Below are 14,342 nucleotides of genomic sequence, written 5' to 3'. Positions count from 1 at the left end.
TGTGTGTGTGTGAGAGAGACAGACAGAGAGAGAGAGAGTTGAAGATGCACCCCCCCCCATGTTGCTGCTACTGTAATGAGCACAGGTGTGAACGGCCCCTCCTTAGCGGCCCGCCAGCGGAGTGACACCCATTAGTATCTATGGTCGTCACTTCACACCTCCATTGTGGCCAAGGTGTCCGCCTGCCGAGCCGAGACAACGGCTGCCCATCCGAGGGATCGTCCCTCCCGCCGGGCCGTGCCAGCATCTGCATATTTTAAAGTGGCACTTTTGGCACGGCCACTCTTGAGCACCACCACGCCGTATTAAACTATTAAACTAACTACTCAAGAGTACAACGCTTCATTACAAACTGTGAAGAGTAGTCGTGAGATAGGCTGGTTTACAGTCTTACATGGCAGGACACCATGAGGGATTACATGAAGAGTTGATTTTACCAGAGACTGGGGGGACTTCTCTCCCAAGGATTAGACTTGCGAAAGCACTGTAAAACATGAAATTCACACACTATTTTTTTTTTCACGAAAAATGTTATTTCTAGTGACATTTGTGTTGTGATGAGGTGAATGAAGTGTAATTTTGACTTTAAAAAAAGTTTGATTTAGGTATACTGAAATGTGCACCACAAAAAGTCATAAAAGTTAGTTACCACTAGCTTCACAAAAACAATGTCACATAAACAGTAGCATTAACACAAACACAAATAGACCAAGAAATAGATATAACTATTAGACTGTTCGGATCACCGAAAGCAGGTTGAAAAATAAACCCAAGTCACTGTATTCCAGAAAAAAAGGTAAAAAACTATTGGGGGAATCCTTCCATTCATGTCTCATGTAAAAAAGGTCATGCATTAATTGTTAGAAAAAACATTACAGTTGAACTGTACTGTGTCAATATTGGCTCATTCCTCGGTGTGACACATTGTTCCACACTTATTATGCAATTAACCTTAGTCCGTATAGGGCCTGAATATGGAGTGTGCCATAGCCATTGTGTATGGGTCATTCTCATGTATGGGATCAGTCTCATTATGAAGCCCCAAAAGCAAAAGGATAAAGAGAGGAAACACATTGATGTCTCCTGGCGTTGTGTCGACAATCAAATCAAAATTTAAGTGGGGCCGCAGAGAGAGAAAGAGAAAGAGAGAGAGAGAGAGAAGGGGAAAAAGAAAAGGGGGAAGACAGAGGAGAGCGTATGAAAGAGGCAAACATCATAGCCATAAGAGACAAGGGGATTGAGAATGACAGATTGGATGGTGGCGGATAAAAGAAAAAGGAAAATGAAGTGAGGGAGGTTGCGGGAATATAAAGCGGAGGGAACAGAGGGAGGGAAAAAGGAGAGATGGCGGAGAGGAGAGTTGGGGGAGAGGGACAAACACAGGGAGAAAGAGCAAGAGAGAGAGAGAGAAAAGAACGGAGAGAAACAGAGAGAGAGAGGGAGAGAGAGAGAGAGAGGTGGGGGGTTGTTGGTTGGTCGGAGGAGAAAGTTCTTAAGCTTTTCAATGACAAGTAGATTGAAAGCCCCTCTATTCAGGCCCGCTCCGGCCGCTCTTCTCATGTAAATGGCTCCTGGTCTCTCCCAGCCATCCATCACTGGCTGGAGCGGCGCAGGCAGGCTCTTTACGAGCACCCCAACCCCCCCAGTACCGCTCCAACCAACCCCCCCAGTAGCACCACTACAACCCCCCCCTCCAAACCAACCAATTACCACTGCAACCAACCAACCCCCCACCCCCACCCCCCACCCCCCCCCACACTTGCACAACTACCCCCCCCCCCCCCCCCATTAACCACCGCAGCAGCACCCCCAACCAAGCTCCCAGTAGCACCATCATCCTGCCCACCCCGCAAACTAAACTGCCACTGGAGGTGGGGGGTATGGGGGTATGGGGGTGTAGTGGGTTGTCCAGGGGGGGCTGGGTACGGGGTGGTGGGAGAGATGGGGCACAAGGGGCTGCTTGGGGGGAGGTGGAATTGCTTGGATGAGGAAGCGAGCAAAGTTTTGGGCCACCTACATGGTGCGAGAAAAACTGGGAATCGGAGGCAAAAAAAAAATTCTAGCACAACTAAGACCAATGAAAGAAAGAAAAAGGAAGCGTGATTCCAAGCAGATTCAAACATTTGATTTCTGCAGCAATGGCAACAGGTGGATTGAGAACTGGGAATGTCAGCAGGCTTGTTACTGGAAACGAATCACCACAGAACATGTGATAAGCTACTGTGTGAAGAGATGACATCACCTAGGAAATAGGATAAAATTCACATGCTTTTGACAGATGGAATGAGCTCTAATTTTGAATTGGCTTTGATGGAATAATAGAATACTGCATTTTTAATTAGATATCAACCGATGACAGTGTTATCTTAAGTAGCCAGACACATGTTATACGGTAATTTCAAAATGTTTTGGGCTTCTGTCAATTTACAAAAGTTAATATAATGTCATGATAATACAGCGTCACTAAAGTAACACCTAATACTAATGCTATATCTTTGTGGAAGTTTTATGTGTTTAGTTGCCATAGCCTAGTTAAGTGAAAATGACATCATCTTGATAAAATTATAACACCTTTCCTCCAGCATTGGAATGAAGAAGATTGAACGAGGACTCTTTTTTAACTGACTTCCATTTGAAATATTCCAGACTAAAATATGTCATATGACAGTCCTGACTGGGCAAGTGTTATGCCTTCAGTTTTGTTGTTGTTGTTGTTTAAGTAGTACATTGTGTTAACACAGGCCTACTGAAGAATAACATAATAATACAGGCCTACTACATTGCTATCTGTCTCTGTGGAAGTGCATGTTTTATATATAGTGAAGATCTTATAGGCCTATATTTTTTCAATATGACTTGACTTGATTTGAGATTAGATTACATGATTTGACTTGATTTGAGATTAGATTATCAGATTTAATTTTTATACATTATCCACTGACCTTGCTAATCCTGTCTTCTTCTGCCATTAATATGTTTGTTTAATATAAACACAATCAGTTTGGTGAAGTTACATGCAATATTTTAAATTGCTGTTCAAATCTACTGTATTTAGTCACTAAACTATAGATGCAGAGGTGAAATGGTAAACTAATAGATGGCTAAACTTTGACTTTGCTTACACTGTGAGTTGGATCCTTGAATTTGCATATCAAATGTTTTAATAGGGTATCAAAACACTTTTTTAACAAGAGCAAATGATGCACACATTAAAAATGAAGTCAAACAAAGTATATATATTTTTTTACGTGTAAGAAGTATTTCATGTGTTCACTACTATATTGTGAAGATAGAGTATATATAGATGGATGGATAAACTATCATTTCAATCAGACATTTCAGAGATGGATTCAGACAGTGTATTTGCCTTTACCTTCCACCACAACCCTGATTAGACGTTGTGAGGAAATTACTTGGTAATTGTAGATATTTGTGTTGGTTTAAAGCTTTAAAACATTATTGATGTAATACATGCAAAGACGTGCACAAAGAGAAGGATGGAAGCACAAGGCCTGTGTGTGTGGGGGACTCCCTGGGGGACCCCACAGCATTTGGTCCCATAGAGCTCTCAGTCCACCTTGTGGCCAGACGTGGAACTTCAAGCCTCAAAGTATAATTGAATACAGCAACAGGTGCCACTGTTGAGGTGAAAAGAAAAGAACACTTAACGCTTCTTCTGACAGATCTCCCGTGTAAATCTAATGTGCCTTCCCTCTTTTAGAACTGGCAATACAGTTATAACTTTTGTAAAGTATCATGCCATCATAGGAAGTAAATGAAAAATGTCAATCTGTGTTATGTCCCGGATTAGGTGTAATTATGCGCTCCTAAGTACAAACTTCCCAATATGCCACTGGGAGTCAGCTATCCCTAGCCTGGGCGAAAGCGACTGCGGAGCCAAAATCTTTGGGTGGACCTATACAGGATGGCATCGCCAGGCTAGCAACTTCCCACCTCAAAGCAGGTCAAACAAACTACAAACATGGAGGATCAGAAACACCTGCACACCTGCAAAAGATGTGAGCTATGTAAACGAGATGCATAGCTACATAACCACACCAGGCGCTTTCATTTTTCCCGATATCATGAAAGAGGCAATGTCAACACAACTACATGCTAGCTGAGTTCAAGAGCTATTAACCTTTCCAATTCAATTCATGTCCACAGAATAATCATTTCTGAGAAACTTGTTAAATACAATATTCTCATCACTGTGCACTGCCATGGTTGTGTTGACATGTGTTAATTACATAACAAATTTTATCTGGCTCACTGTTGGCCCATTTCTTTTTCGCAAGTGTCTTACAGTTGGCCCAATTTTGGCTTGGTCCTCGGCCCAATAATGGCCCAGTTACTGTATGCTGACAGTTATTTCCAGTGTCGGCCCAGTGTTGGCTCAGTTACTGCAAAACCTAGAAGTATTGGCCCAGTCACGAAAACCAGTGTTCCAGCCGAGCTGACGCTCAGCCGACAGTGCCGACATTCAGCCAGAGTCGGGCCGACTGTGCTTGCTACCTGGTTTTCATTGTGACAATGTGAATGTCGGCATACTTCAATGTTCGCGACTTGAACATTCCGCATCAACAGCCGTTCCAATATATTTCAGTTAATACGAAGTCAAAAACAGCCTAGCTCCCACCAGTCCGGAACGCACTATAATTCAAGATGGTGGATGGATATTGAGGATGATGGATGGGTGAACAATGAAAAGGGACAAGATTATGAATGGGAAAGAGGTATGTTGTTGCTCAGCACCAAAGCATTTTACTCACTGGACCTTTAAAATTCTAAAAGCAAAACATGATCCCTCCTCATCCGTCTTATTCCTTCTGACTTGCCTTAGGTCAACATGTCATCTAGTGTTATGCAATAACATTTCCATGGAAAGTCCACCAATTTGACATACTCACAGAGAGAGAGAGAGAGAGAGAGAGAGAGAGAGAGGGGGGGGGGGGGGGGAGAGAGCTTCTAGGATGGTGGGAGGGAGAGAGAAAAAGGTAGAGGTATAGGTTATAAATGTATTGCTAGTTTCCACCTAAGATCAGTCAAAGGTCTTTCCATTCTGACAAAAAAAACACTTGAGACATGGCTCACATTGTATACACACATAGGCCTAGGTGTGCAATAAATAGCACCTTGCTATCGTTTTCCATTGCAGTAATTATTGCAATAGTTTTCCAGTGGAGAGATGTGTTAAGCAGGCACCTCTGCCAACCATAAACTATGGTCGCGGTCAAAGTATGCTAGGTGGAAATATTTGAAGGCTGTATTGGGTAAAGCTATAGGTGTATTCCACAAACATGTCTTTATAGACAAAAATAAGCTATGAAAATAAGATATAGATGATAGCAGTTTTAAGAGTGTGAAATGGTAAGCAGAACAGTGAGTCAGGTGGTTGGGCAGGTGTTTGAGGGTGTAGTATACTCATGAACGGTGTGACGTTTTCCACGTGCGTTACGCCCTTTTGTGGGGGAAAACAGCCAATGCAAGTCAATTGGTGGTGTTGGGAAAGAATAAACGAAATACAAGGGCCTACAGTAGACTAGCGTTGTCCACGCTCAACATGCCGAAAACGTGTTGGGTTGCCGGCTGTTCAAATGATATAGCCAAACAGCCGTGGCTGAAGCATGGACTGGGTTAATTTAGGCTAGCCTGTGTAGCCTGTACGTTAATGAGACATTCGGTTTGATTTCCTCAATAAAGGGGCGTAACGCACATTTGCGAGCAAAGTAGGCTACTTGGATGGCGGTTCATGAGTGCAAATAATCTTAATGATCTGTTTATGTTTCACAGTGATTGATTTGTGTGTAAGAGTTCAGGGGTTGGTCTTCATGACTCTGTTAATGATTAGATGAGGTTATTGTGAGAAGTAGCCTACAACATCCAAACACAGGCGGTATTCTCACAGATCTCTTTAATGTGAGCGGCATTTTTCAAGTGAACCAGGCAAAAAAAGTTAAAATTACAACAGGTGGATGGACAGGGTAGGGTACAAGTTAGACAGGCACTGTACTGTATATGGTATTATTCAGTGAAACCAAAATGATGTGTGTCACTTTGTATGTTAATGTTGTCGTTGTTGACTGCTTGATATACATTTATGGTCTAATGAAGTGTCAAGGCACACTGTTAACACACCGGAAGCACAATTACAGCATGTAGGCCTACACCGATGCACAAATGCACAGATCTCAGTACATGAGTTTCCATTAACAACAATGAAAGTTATATTGTGTTTAGGTCAAAAGTTCATACAATTAACATATTTACAACTTTTGCACAAGCTTACTGAAATTTTCAAGAACAGACGCAACAAAATGAGCACTTCACAGAGATGTAGTGAACAACATTGGTTTCAAAGAAACAAATTTGATAAACATGTTCACAATAAAAACACAATAAAACGTGTTCTTTATGGATTGAATCAAACACGGATATAGTATTTCACCGGAAATAACAGTACATTACTATTATTCATCAACATTATAATCATTAAAAAATATGTTAGCAAACCATAATTGAAAAAAGGTAAATCATTTACAAATCATGCTATGTGTACTGAATTAGTTAACAGTGCCGGTTATCAATAAGACACAAGCGACATGGTTTATGATACAAAATGGCATGTTGGTCCTTTTTCCGAAACAAACAAAAAAGTTTTTCTTTTAACGATTTAAGTCTTATATCCAGTATATATTGTGCATTATGTTCACATTGATTGTCAGGTGTGAGTTACGTCTGTGTGGCTTCACCCAAACACACTGCACCTCTGTCCAGAGTCTCCAGTTTTTTCGAAAAACATAAAGTCCTTTAAAATAAAGAGAGATAATATGTCATTGATTAGATACTGGTTGTAAGTCATATAATCACATAAGGGAAATATCGTAAAATGGTGTAGAGACGCACGCATGTTCGTCATCTTCATCTATATGTATTTACATGTTTTTCAACAAATCTGCAATGATATGTAGAATGTCTTCATTACATAGGCCTATGTAAATACTTTGGGCCTACAATTGGCCAACTACCACTGGAGGTCTTCACAACAGCTCTTAAAAGTCTTTTCCATCCAGAAAGTAAAGACAAAAAGCTTAAGTTTCGTGCACTTACGATGAGAAAGCAGGCCCCAAGCAGCACAGCCTTCACCCTCACGTCGAGGTCTATGGGGAACTGGATCCCAAAGTTGTCTGTGTCAGTCAGCATCTCTTTAACTACGCCACTCCACTGCTTGGTAATCTTGCCAATGGGTTGGTCATCTTTACCTTTTAGCTGAGGTCAAAAAAACAAAAACAAAAACATATGTAATCTTTGGGGAGGATGTGGTGTACAGAGTACCAATACCATATAGTAGGCCATGTACATTGGGGGCATGCATTAAACAATGTTACTTCTGTCTGGACAGTCAGTCTGACACATGATAGCACACAATAGTACCATGACAAATCATAAGCAAAGCTTATAATTATTATCAAGAATGCAATCCCCACACAAATAATGTCCATGTATAATCACCACTTTAACAAAACAGCTAGATGGCCAGAGTAACATGGGTCAGCAAATCACTAGAGCAATTCAATCTGAAACACAAATTAGACTTCTCAATCACTTCCCAAAACCCTCTGTGGAAAAAAATTAGTAATGACTGGATAGGCTACATAAGCCATCTATAGAGCTCGGTAGGAGCGGTCAGACGTGGTGTGACTCCGCCCAATTTCCGTGTGAAGGAAGTTGTCAAACTTCATGCATGTATGAAACCTATAACCTAGCACAGTGCCAATGTAAAAATGCCTATACTCTTTGTCTACCATTAGTTTACTCAAACGTACCACAAAGTCAACATCTCCACAGCAGCTTATGGCACAGCAAGGCCCCTCCAGTCTCATCAACTGTTCCTTTGAGGGGCCCAAGATGGATAGCTTGGGTAAGAACGGGTGCCAGTTCTGCACCACATAGCCAATGGTGGTTCCTGGCGGTGACTGGATCTCCATCTTGTGTAGAAAATGATGGAGTAAATAAATACATATTTGATGAAGGAATACGGGACAAAAACATACCACATGGAGTGTATGAAATGATATTTCCTTAATAGACAGTTAAATAAGCTTGAAGAATATCAAATCTAACAGTAAGGCTTTTGGATGAATAGCCTAATAATAATAAACAATAATAGGCTACATGCGTTTTATATAGTGCTTTTCATGACAGGCGATTATTTTTGTTTTCTGCTTTTTAAAATGAATTAAAAAACCTTGAGCAAAAGGAATGTACAGCTTAGTATCAACAACCTGCAATTGTACACAGGCCTACATATACTGTAGGTTTAAAGTGCTAATTATGAGAATTATTATTTCCATGAAAAGGAGATGTTCGTTATGAAAATATAAATAAAATAATCAAGTGGCCTGAATCATGGCTCACAAGTAGTACTGTTACGCCGAGGACACTGCTTCGATTCTGGCCCCAGGTCATTTCCCGCCCGTTACTTCATTCCCCATCTCTCTCCCAACCATTCACTGTCCACCTATTCCAGCTGTCCTGTCATAACAAAGACAAAACTACATAAGCAAGTAGACAAATAAGTGCCCGACCTCTTGAAGACAGCAGGGGCAGCAGCAGCTAGCGCAGCGCAGGGGCCTGATCAAATGAATCACTTCCTGGTCATTGTGGTCCTTGATCTCCATGTCAAAGGGCCGGGCTGGCCCGCAGCAGTTCCTATTGCAGCAGTTGGTGTCCTCCTTGGCACTGAAGATCTTCTGGCCCATGCTGTTCTTGATCTCATACTTGTTTTTGGTCTCAAAACCAATGATAGCTGTTGAAAAAAACCCATCAGAACAGAAGTTGATATGGTAGTGACTGGGTGAAATGGCATTTAGCTATTTTGCTACCAAATGCTGGCACCAACTTTCTGTTGAAGCAACTTTCTGTTGAGGCCTTTCCTCTGCCTTTGATTCACTTGTAGGGTTTTTTTTATCTACACTACAGTCTCTTCCCATAATATACTGTATACTACCCGTAATATTTGTTCTCCTGTCTTTGTTTTTCTCCAGCACACTGAGTGACACGTATACAATAATGCACTACAAATGCTATTGCTAATGCTATTAATTACATTCGCAAGACACTTATAGCTGTATGATCAAGATGAAGTACACACCCTCCAAGAGCTCCACTTGCTGGTGTATCAAGATCTGGTCAACCTGTAACAGAGAAATACTTGGTGACTTATGTGCACGTTAGTCATAACTCTTTCTTGACAGTGGGTGTATGGGGCCCCTTTTTGCGCAATAAAATCATGTGGTCGGTGATTAGACATCATGAATAGCAATGCTTTAGAGACTGACTAGTAAAATATTACCATATGCTGCAATAGCAGCAATCAACTTATGCACTTCCCATGAAAATGACTCAGTAAGGCTTGTCTGTTACACAGTATAAAATAGTGTTAATTCAACACCAAATGCACTCTTTAACACAACTAATGCACAACAAATACATTCTTTCACACAACTAACATTCAATTGACACAACATTTTTACCGTGTAAAATCTAAACTCACCTGGGCGAGGTATTCCAGCCCTGGGGGCACTCCCACTGGGCCAAAATCCATGTTTACTTGTGCACGTGATGCCAATTGACCTACAACAGGCAGAGGAAGAGAAAAGGATAGGCCTAGTTGATATGATATAGTACTCACAATGGTCATATGAATGGCAATAATACATAGATGACATCAATTATGTCAGTAATGGCAGGTCATAAATTACAGTTATCGATATGTGTGAAAATAACTGAATATGACGAATTCAAATGCGAAACCCTCTACAAGCCATTACAAAAATCTGTTAAAAAAATAAATTTCAAATCTTTTCTTTAGCAGGTAATCTCAATCCAAAAGTCACTTAATGTTATTGTCAAGTACAAGAAGTCAAACTGAAATAAATCAAGATTAAGTTACAGAATGTATAGAAATTCAGACTATTTTTACGAGTTAATCACATAATGCACTTTGGCTTTGCATCTGAACCCTATATAGCCTACATTTAAGTCAAAAGCAAAGAGTTTCCTCAAGTTCTTCTTCTGTATATCTACTGTGATGATATGAACAGGTATTATCACCTGTAACCTTCCCTTCCCAATGAGTAAATCATTAATTGGAGAAACAAATTAACGCTGCTATTTGTTTCCCACAATAACACATTCCTCTTGAGACACTGACCTCTATCACAACTGATAATAGCAGACTATCACAAAACTGTTTATTTGTAAATTCTATATCATTTCCACAATGATTGCTGTTTCTGCTGTATATTTTTGTAAAACCAAAGCAAGCCAAATCATTGGTCATACTCACGTTCTCTGTGTTGTCAACTTGTAGTGGAAAGCACAGCGCTGGAAGAGCCAGTGACCTGTTTTCAAGGCGACGTTTGACTAATGCACAGTACAACAGATGGCTCATAAAACTATGGTGTGATTGCACTGCACATGCTCCATGAGCTTAAGAGGTGTGGGCTTAAGTAAGGCAGACTACCATTGTGTGTGTGTGTGTGTGTGTGTGTGTGTGTGTGTGTGTGTGTGTGTGTGTGTGTGTGTGTGTTTATGAGAGAGAGAGAGGAAGAGAGGAAGAGAGAGAAAGCGTGAGAGAGAAAGAGTTTTTCTTTTGCGGAAATGTTTGACCTGAGGGTGCCTGATAAAATGTGACATTCTGTAACCTAAAACCTGAGAAAAATTTAACAAAATTGCCAACACTTTCTTTTTCTATAGCAGGTACAGATATAAGCTTTTTTTTCTCTGGCTTTTGTTGTAACTTTTATTAGAATGTGCTCTTCCGTGTGTGTGTGTGTCCGTGTGTGTGTGTGTGTTTGAGAGAGAGAGAGAGAGAGAGAGAGAGAGAGAGAGAGAGAGAGAGAGAGAGAGAGAGAGAGAGATGACATGAAAAATGAAAAATGAAAAATGAAAATAAAGTCCACAACACCAAGCTTCAGACGTCATCATCTATTTTGACACCTTCCTTTTGTACAGTATCTTCGCACAAGGGAGAAAGTTTACACTTCCATTTAGGCTATCTTGGAAGCCGACAAATTCCAGCATGTTCTCTGCTCATCTTCAAACATCGCTCACATCCACTGACCTCTATCATTGGCAGGTCTCATCATCTCAACTTCATCCTCATTGTCAATCAAATCTAAAACAATGTCCTCAATATCGCTTGCTACCAGCCATGGTCGTTACCGTCAGGGTTTTTTCCAGTCTTCAACAGAGAAGAACTGCGTTGTCAAAAAGGCTCGGATGATGTTGTATGTAAAACCAACCAGGAAAGATTTTGTTAATCAAATGACTCTCATACACCCCCCAAACGCATCCTTTTACTTCCTCAATGTGTATTTCAGGCAATCAGATAGTATGAAATTTGCCAAATACTTTTAAAATGCATGCAATGTTGAAAGCGCATGAATGTCATGCCTGGCGTTAATAAAAATGCACAGATGAGGCAGTCGGCGTGAAAGGTACAACACATGTGCGTCTCCCGGTCAAAATGGGTTGATTGATGTGTGAGACACAATAAGAAGCACCAAATCTATGCCATTATATCAGCATTATAAAGGCCATTTTATTTCTTCCTTTCTTTCTCAGAAAAAATAAATCTGCAGCAGCCAGATTATCTGCAGACAGACTGCAACAATATCCACCTGGTGTGACCCACTGTTTGACCCTGGAGGCCAACAGTAGGCCTATCGGAAAGTCAGAAAGGATAGGTTATTAAGCGTCTGCCAAATGCAATGTAATATCCTATAGTTTTTCCAGAGTGACGCCAGACAAGTTCCGTTTGCGAGCAAAGCAGGTGTATATTACTACCGATTGTCAACACCACCGGACGCAACTTACACTTTATGCCTGCTTCAAATACATTGAAATGTTCAGTATTTAGAGATGACTGACCTCACATGAAAAAAGCCTATTGCTATGCCATAGATTTCCCTCCCATTTAAAGGAGAAGTCAACCCTTTTTTTTGTTTTTAACATATTTTTAGTTTTTTCAAGTATTAAACTGAACGTGTGTTTATTTTTCTTCTCAGTGTGTTCAGTTCTTAGATTTATTACAATTATTAGCATAGCTTAACATAATCACTGGAAGTGGATAGAACCATTACCATCAAGTCACAAGTGCTAACTTCACTGCACTTGCCCTGAATTTGCCCTGACAACTAAGTGCAGGCCTACAGCAGGACGTAGCTTATGGTGCATTCCCCAGAGGTAGGAGCTTCCTAGTATGTGTAACAGTGCCGAGAGGTGAAGCACACTATTTTGAGCAATTTGTTCAACCCAAATTTGATTCATGACAAACACAGGTCAGAGGGTATGGAACGAGAGACAAGGGTTCTGTATCAAACGAGTTTAAAGTCTTTTTATTTTCTCTTTTCTGTCCTTTTCATTCACATACACAATAATCTTAAAATACTCGCCATGAGCACACACTGTACACTCATGCACGCACGCACACGCGTACACACACACACACACACACACACACACACACACACACACACACGGTTCCTGGGGTTGGTGCGCCCAAGTAGAGAATCCTTAAAAACAAACCACAACTGTACTGTAGAAAAATAATGAAATTAACGAAACATTGCAAACCAAAGAAATGAAAACCACAGCAAACAGAAAAGAAAAGTCACAGCAAACCAAAAACACAAAAACACACAAAAGGCAAATTACTACAGCACAGGGGAGTTTCAAGGGATGCCCCAATTAGCTGGGCAGGTTGCCACGCAGGAGCCAGAGCACGTTCAGTGGGGTAGCGCAGCAAGCGCTGAGTGAGCGCATGCACCCCAATATTCAAGTAGCGCAACAGTCTTTAGCACGTGAACAGTCACTGCGCATGGACAGGAGGAAACGGGAGGAGGACAAAACGGCAACTTCCTTCAGTTGGATGTCACACGGGCCCGGGTTGCTGACACAGTCACGAGAGGCACCCACTTCCACATAGAGGCTTCACTCGCCAAACTGTCTGCTGATGCATTCAAGGTAAGAAGCAGCAAGTGTATCGGAGAGAAGAGGATGAAGCTGAACTGCTAAGCAGTAAGCAAATGGCAGCCAGAGCGAGCAGCCACTGGCAAGAACATTATCCAAGGCATAGCCGAGGATGTTGAGCAGAGCCACAGAGGAGAGCCCTCCAGGACACTGCAACGAGGATTGGAGCGGCAGAGCCGCGGCCTTGTCTGTTCCTCTCCACAAAGCAGAAGCATGTGCTCAACCACCTGGTTTTATACAGGTGTGGCTCCTGAGCCCTATCTCACGCCTTTCGTAAAGTCTTCACGAAAATAATATATTAATTTTCGTGGTGCATTCACGTTATTGCCCGCCTTTCGTAAAGTCTTCACGAAAATAATAGATTAATTTTCACGCTGCCTATTCACTTGAATTGCCCCACTGCTGCTATGGTTATCCAAACGTCTGCAGGGGCGGGGAGGGGGTGCTGACAGAACACTGCTGATACACTTGGGACTCACTAATTCGACGCCCTTTCGGTACTTACGCCTTATGTCCCCTAAACCTAAACCTAACCTTAACCCTACTTAACCCTAAACCTAACCCTAACCCTAACCTTAACCCTAACCTTGACCCTAAACCTAACCCTAAATTGCTTGTTTGAAATGTTTGATTACCATGTGACGGTAGGCTACCGAAAGGGCATCAAACTAGTGGGTCGCTAGGCAACAGTCGGGCAATTCAAGTGAATAGGCAGCGTGAAAATTAATCTATTATTTTCGTGAAGACTTTACGAAAGGCGGGCAATAACGTGAATGCACCACGAAAATTAATATATATTTTTTCGTGAATACTTCACGAAATTAGTGAGATACGGTTGGGCTCCTAATTGCCCAATCCTCAGTTGAGACAGCGCTAAGGGAGCGTCACCAAATTGCCATTTCATTTAAAAACACACAGGAGGAGCAGACACAGTCACAGTAGCCGGTGTCCTGTCTATATGAGCGACCCGTCGAGATGTGATTCTCTTCGCTACTGAGCATGCGCACGCATGCGTACACCCTCGCGGTGGTTTTCGCGGGTGATTGCCCATCGAATTGTGAGACCGCAAATTACGATAGGATCCCCTGAGACTGTCAACTTTAGTGACTCAAACTGTAGCCTATGTCCTCCTGAGGTTACCACCAGTCATCCATAGTCTAGTTAGCCTATAGCCTGTCCGCCGACTGTCATGGACTGAAAATGACGATATATCCCCTGGGGAAACGGGAAATAGCGTGGATCATCCAGCAGATCATTGGAAAAGCTGCGAAATAGCGTGGCCTCGGACATTTGCTACTTTGTTG

The 14,342-nt window shown here is 41.7% G+C and overlaps 1 protein-coding gene across 1 annotated transcript; it reads right to left on the bottom strand.

Annotated features, from left to right (window-relative positions):
* Window positions 1-6,353: 6,353 nt before the first annotated feature.
* plscr3a (phospholipid scramblase 3a) lies at window positions 6,354-10,446 on the bottom strand. The gene is made up of 7 exons (XM_063202496.1): window positions 10,352-10,446; window positions 9,557-9,636; window positions 9,155-9,197; window positions 8,589-8,809; window positions 7,827-7,988; window positions 7,111-7,269; window positions 6,354-6,808 (listed from the first exon to the last, which is right to left on the bottom strand). Exons 2-7 carry the CDS (start codon window positions 9,605-9,607, stop codon window positions 6,749-6,751), a joined length of 696 nt encoding a protein of 231 aa, XP_063058566.1. The 5' UTR covers window positions 9,608-9,636; window positions 10,352-10,446; the 3' UTR covers window positions 6,354-6,748.
* Window positions 10,447-14,342: the final 3,896 nt, after the last annotated feature.

Source organism: Engraulis encrasicolus, chromosome 7, assembly GCF_034702125.1.
Source record: "Engraulis encrasicolus isolate BLACKSEA-1 chromosome 7, IST_EnEncr_1.0, whole genome shotgun sequence".
Classification (NCBI taxonomy): domain Eukaryota; kingdom Metazoa; phylum Chordata; class Actinopteri; order Clupeiformes; family Engraulidae; genus Engraulis; species Engraulis encrasicolus.
This window is presented reverse-complemented; position numbering and strand designations above follow the sequence as displayed.

Bases quoted from the DNA above. Each gene is read 5' to 3' on its own strand.
- plscr3a (XM_063202496.1), bottom strand. From the start codon at position 9,607: ATGGATTTTGGCCCAGTGGGAGTGCCCCCAGGGCTGGAATACCTCGCC. The intron at 7,989-8,588 runs GTCGGGCACTTA...TTTCTACACAAG, and splicing joins GCCCCTGCTGTCTTCAAGAG to ATGGAGATCCAGTCACCGCC. The intron at 7,270-7,826 runs GTACGTTTGAGT...TTTTGACCTCAG, and splicing joins GTGGAGATGTTGACTTTGTG to CTAAAAGGTAAAGATGACCA.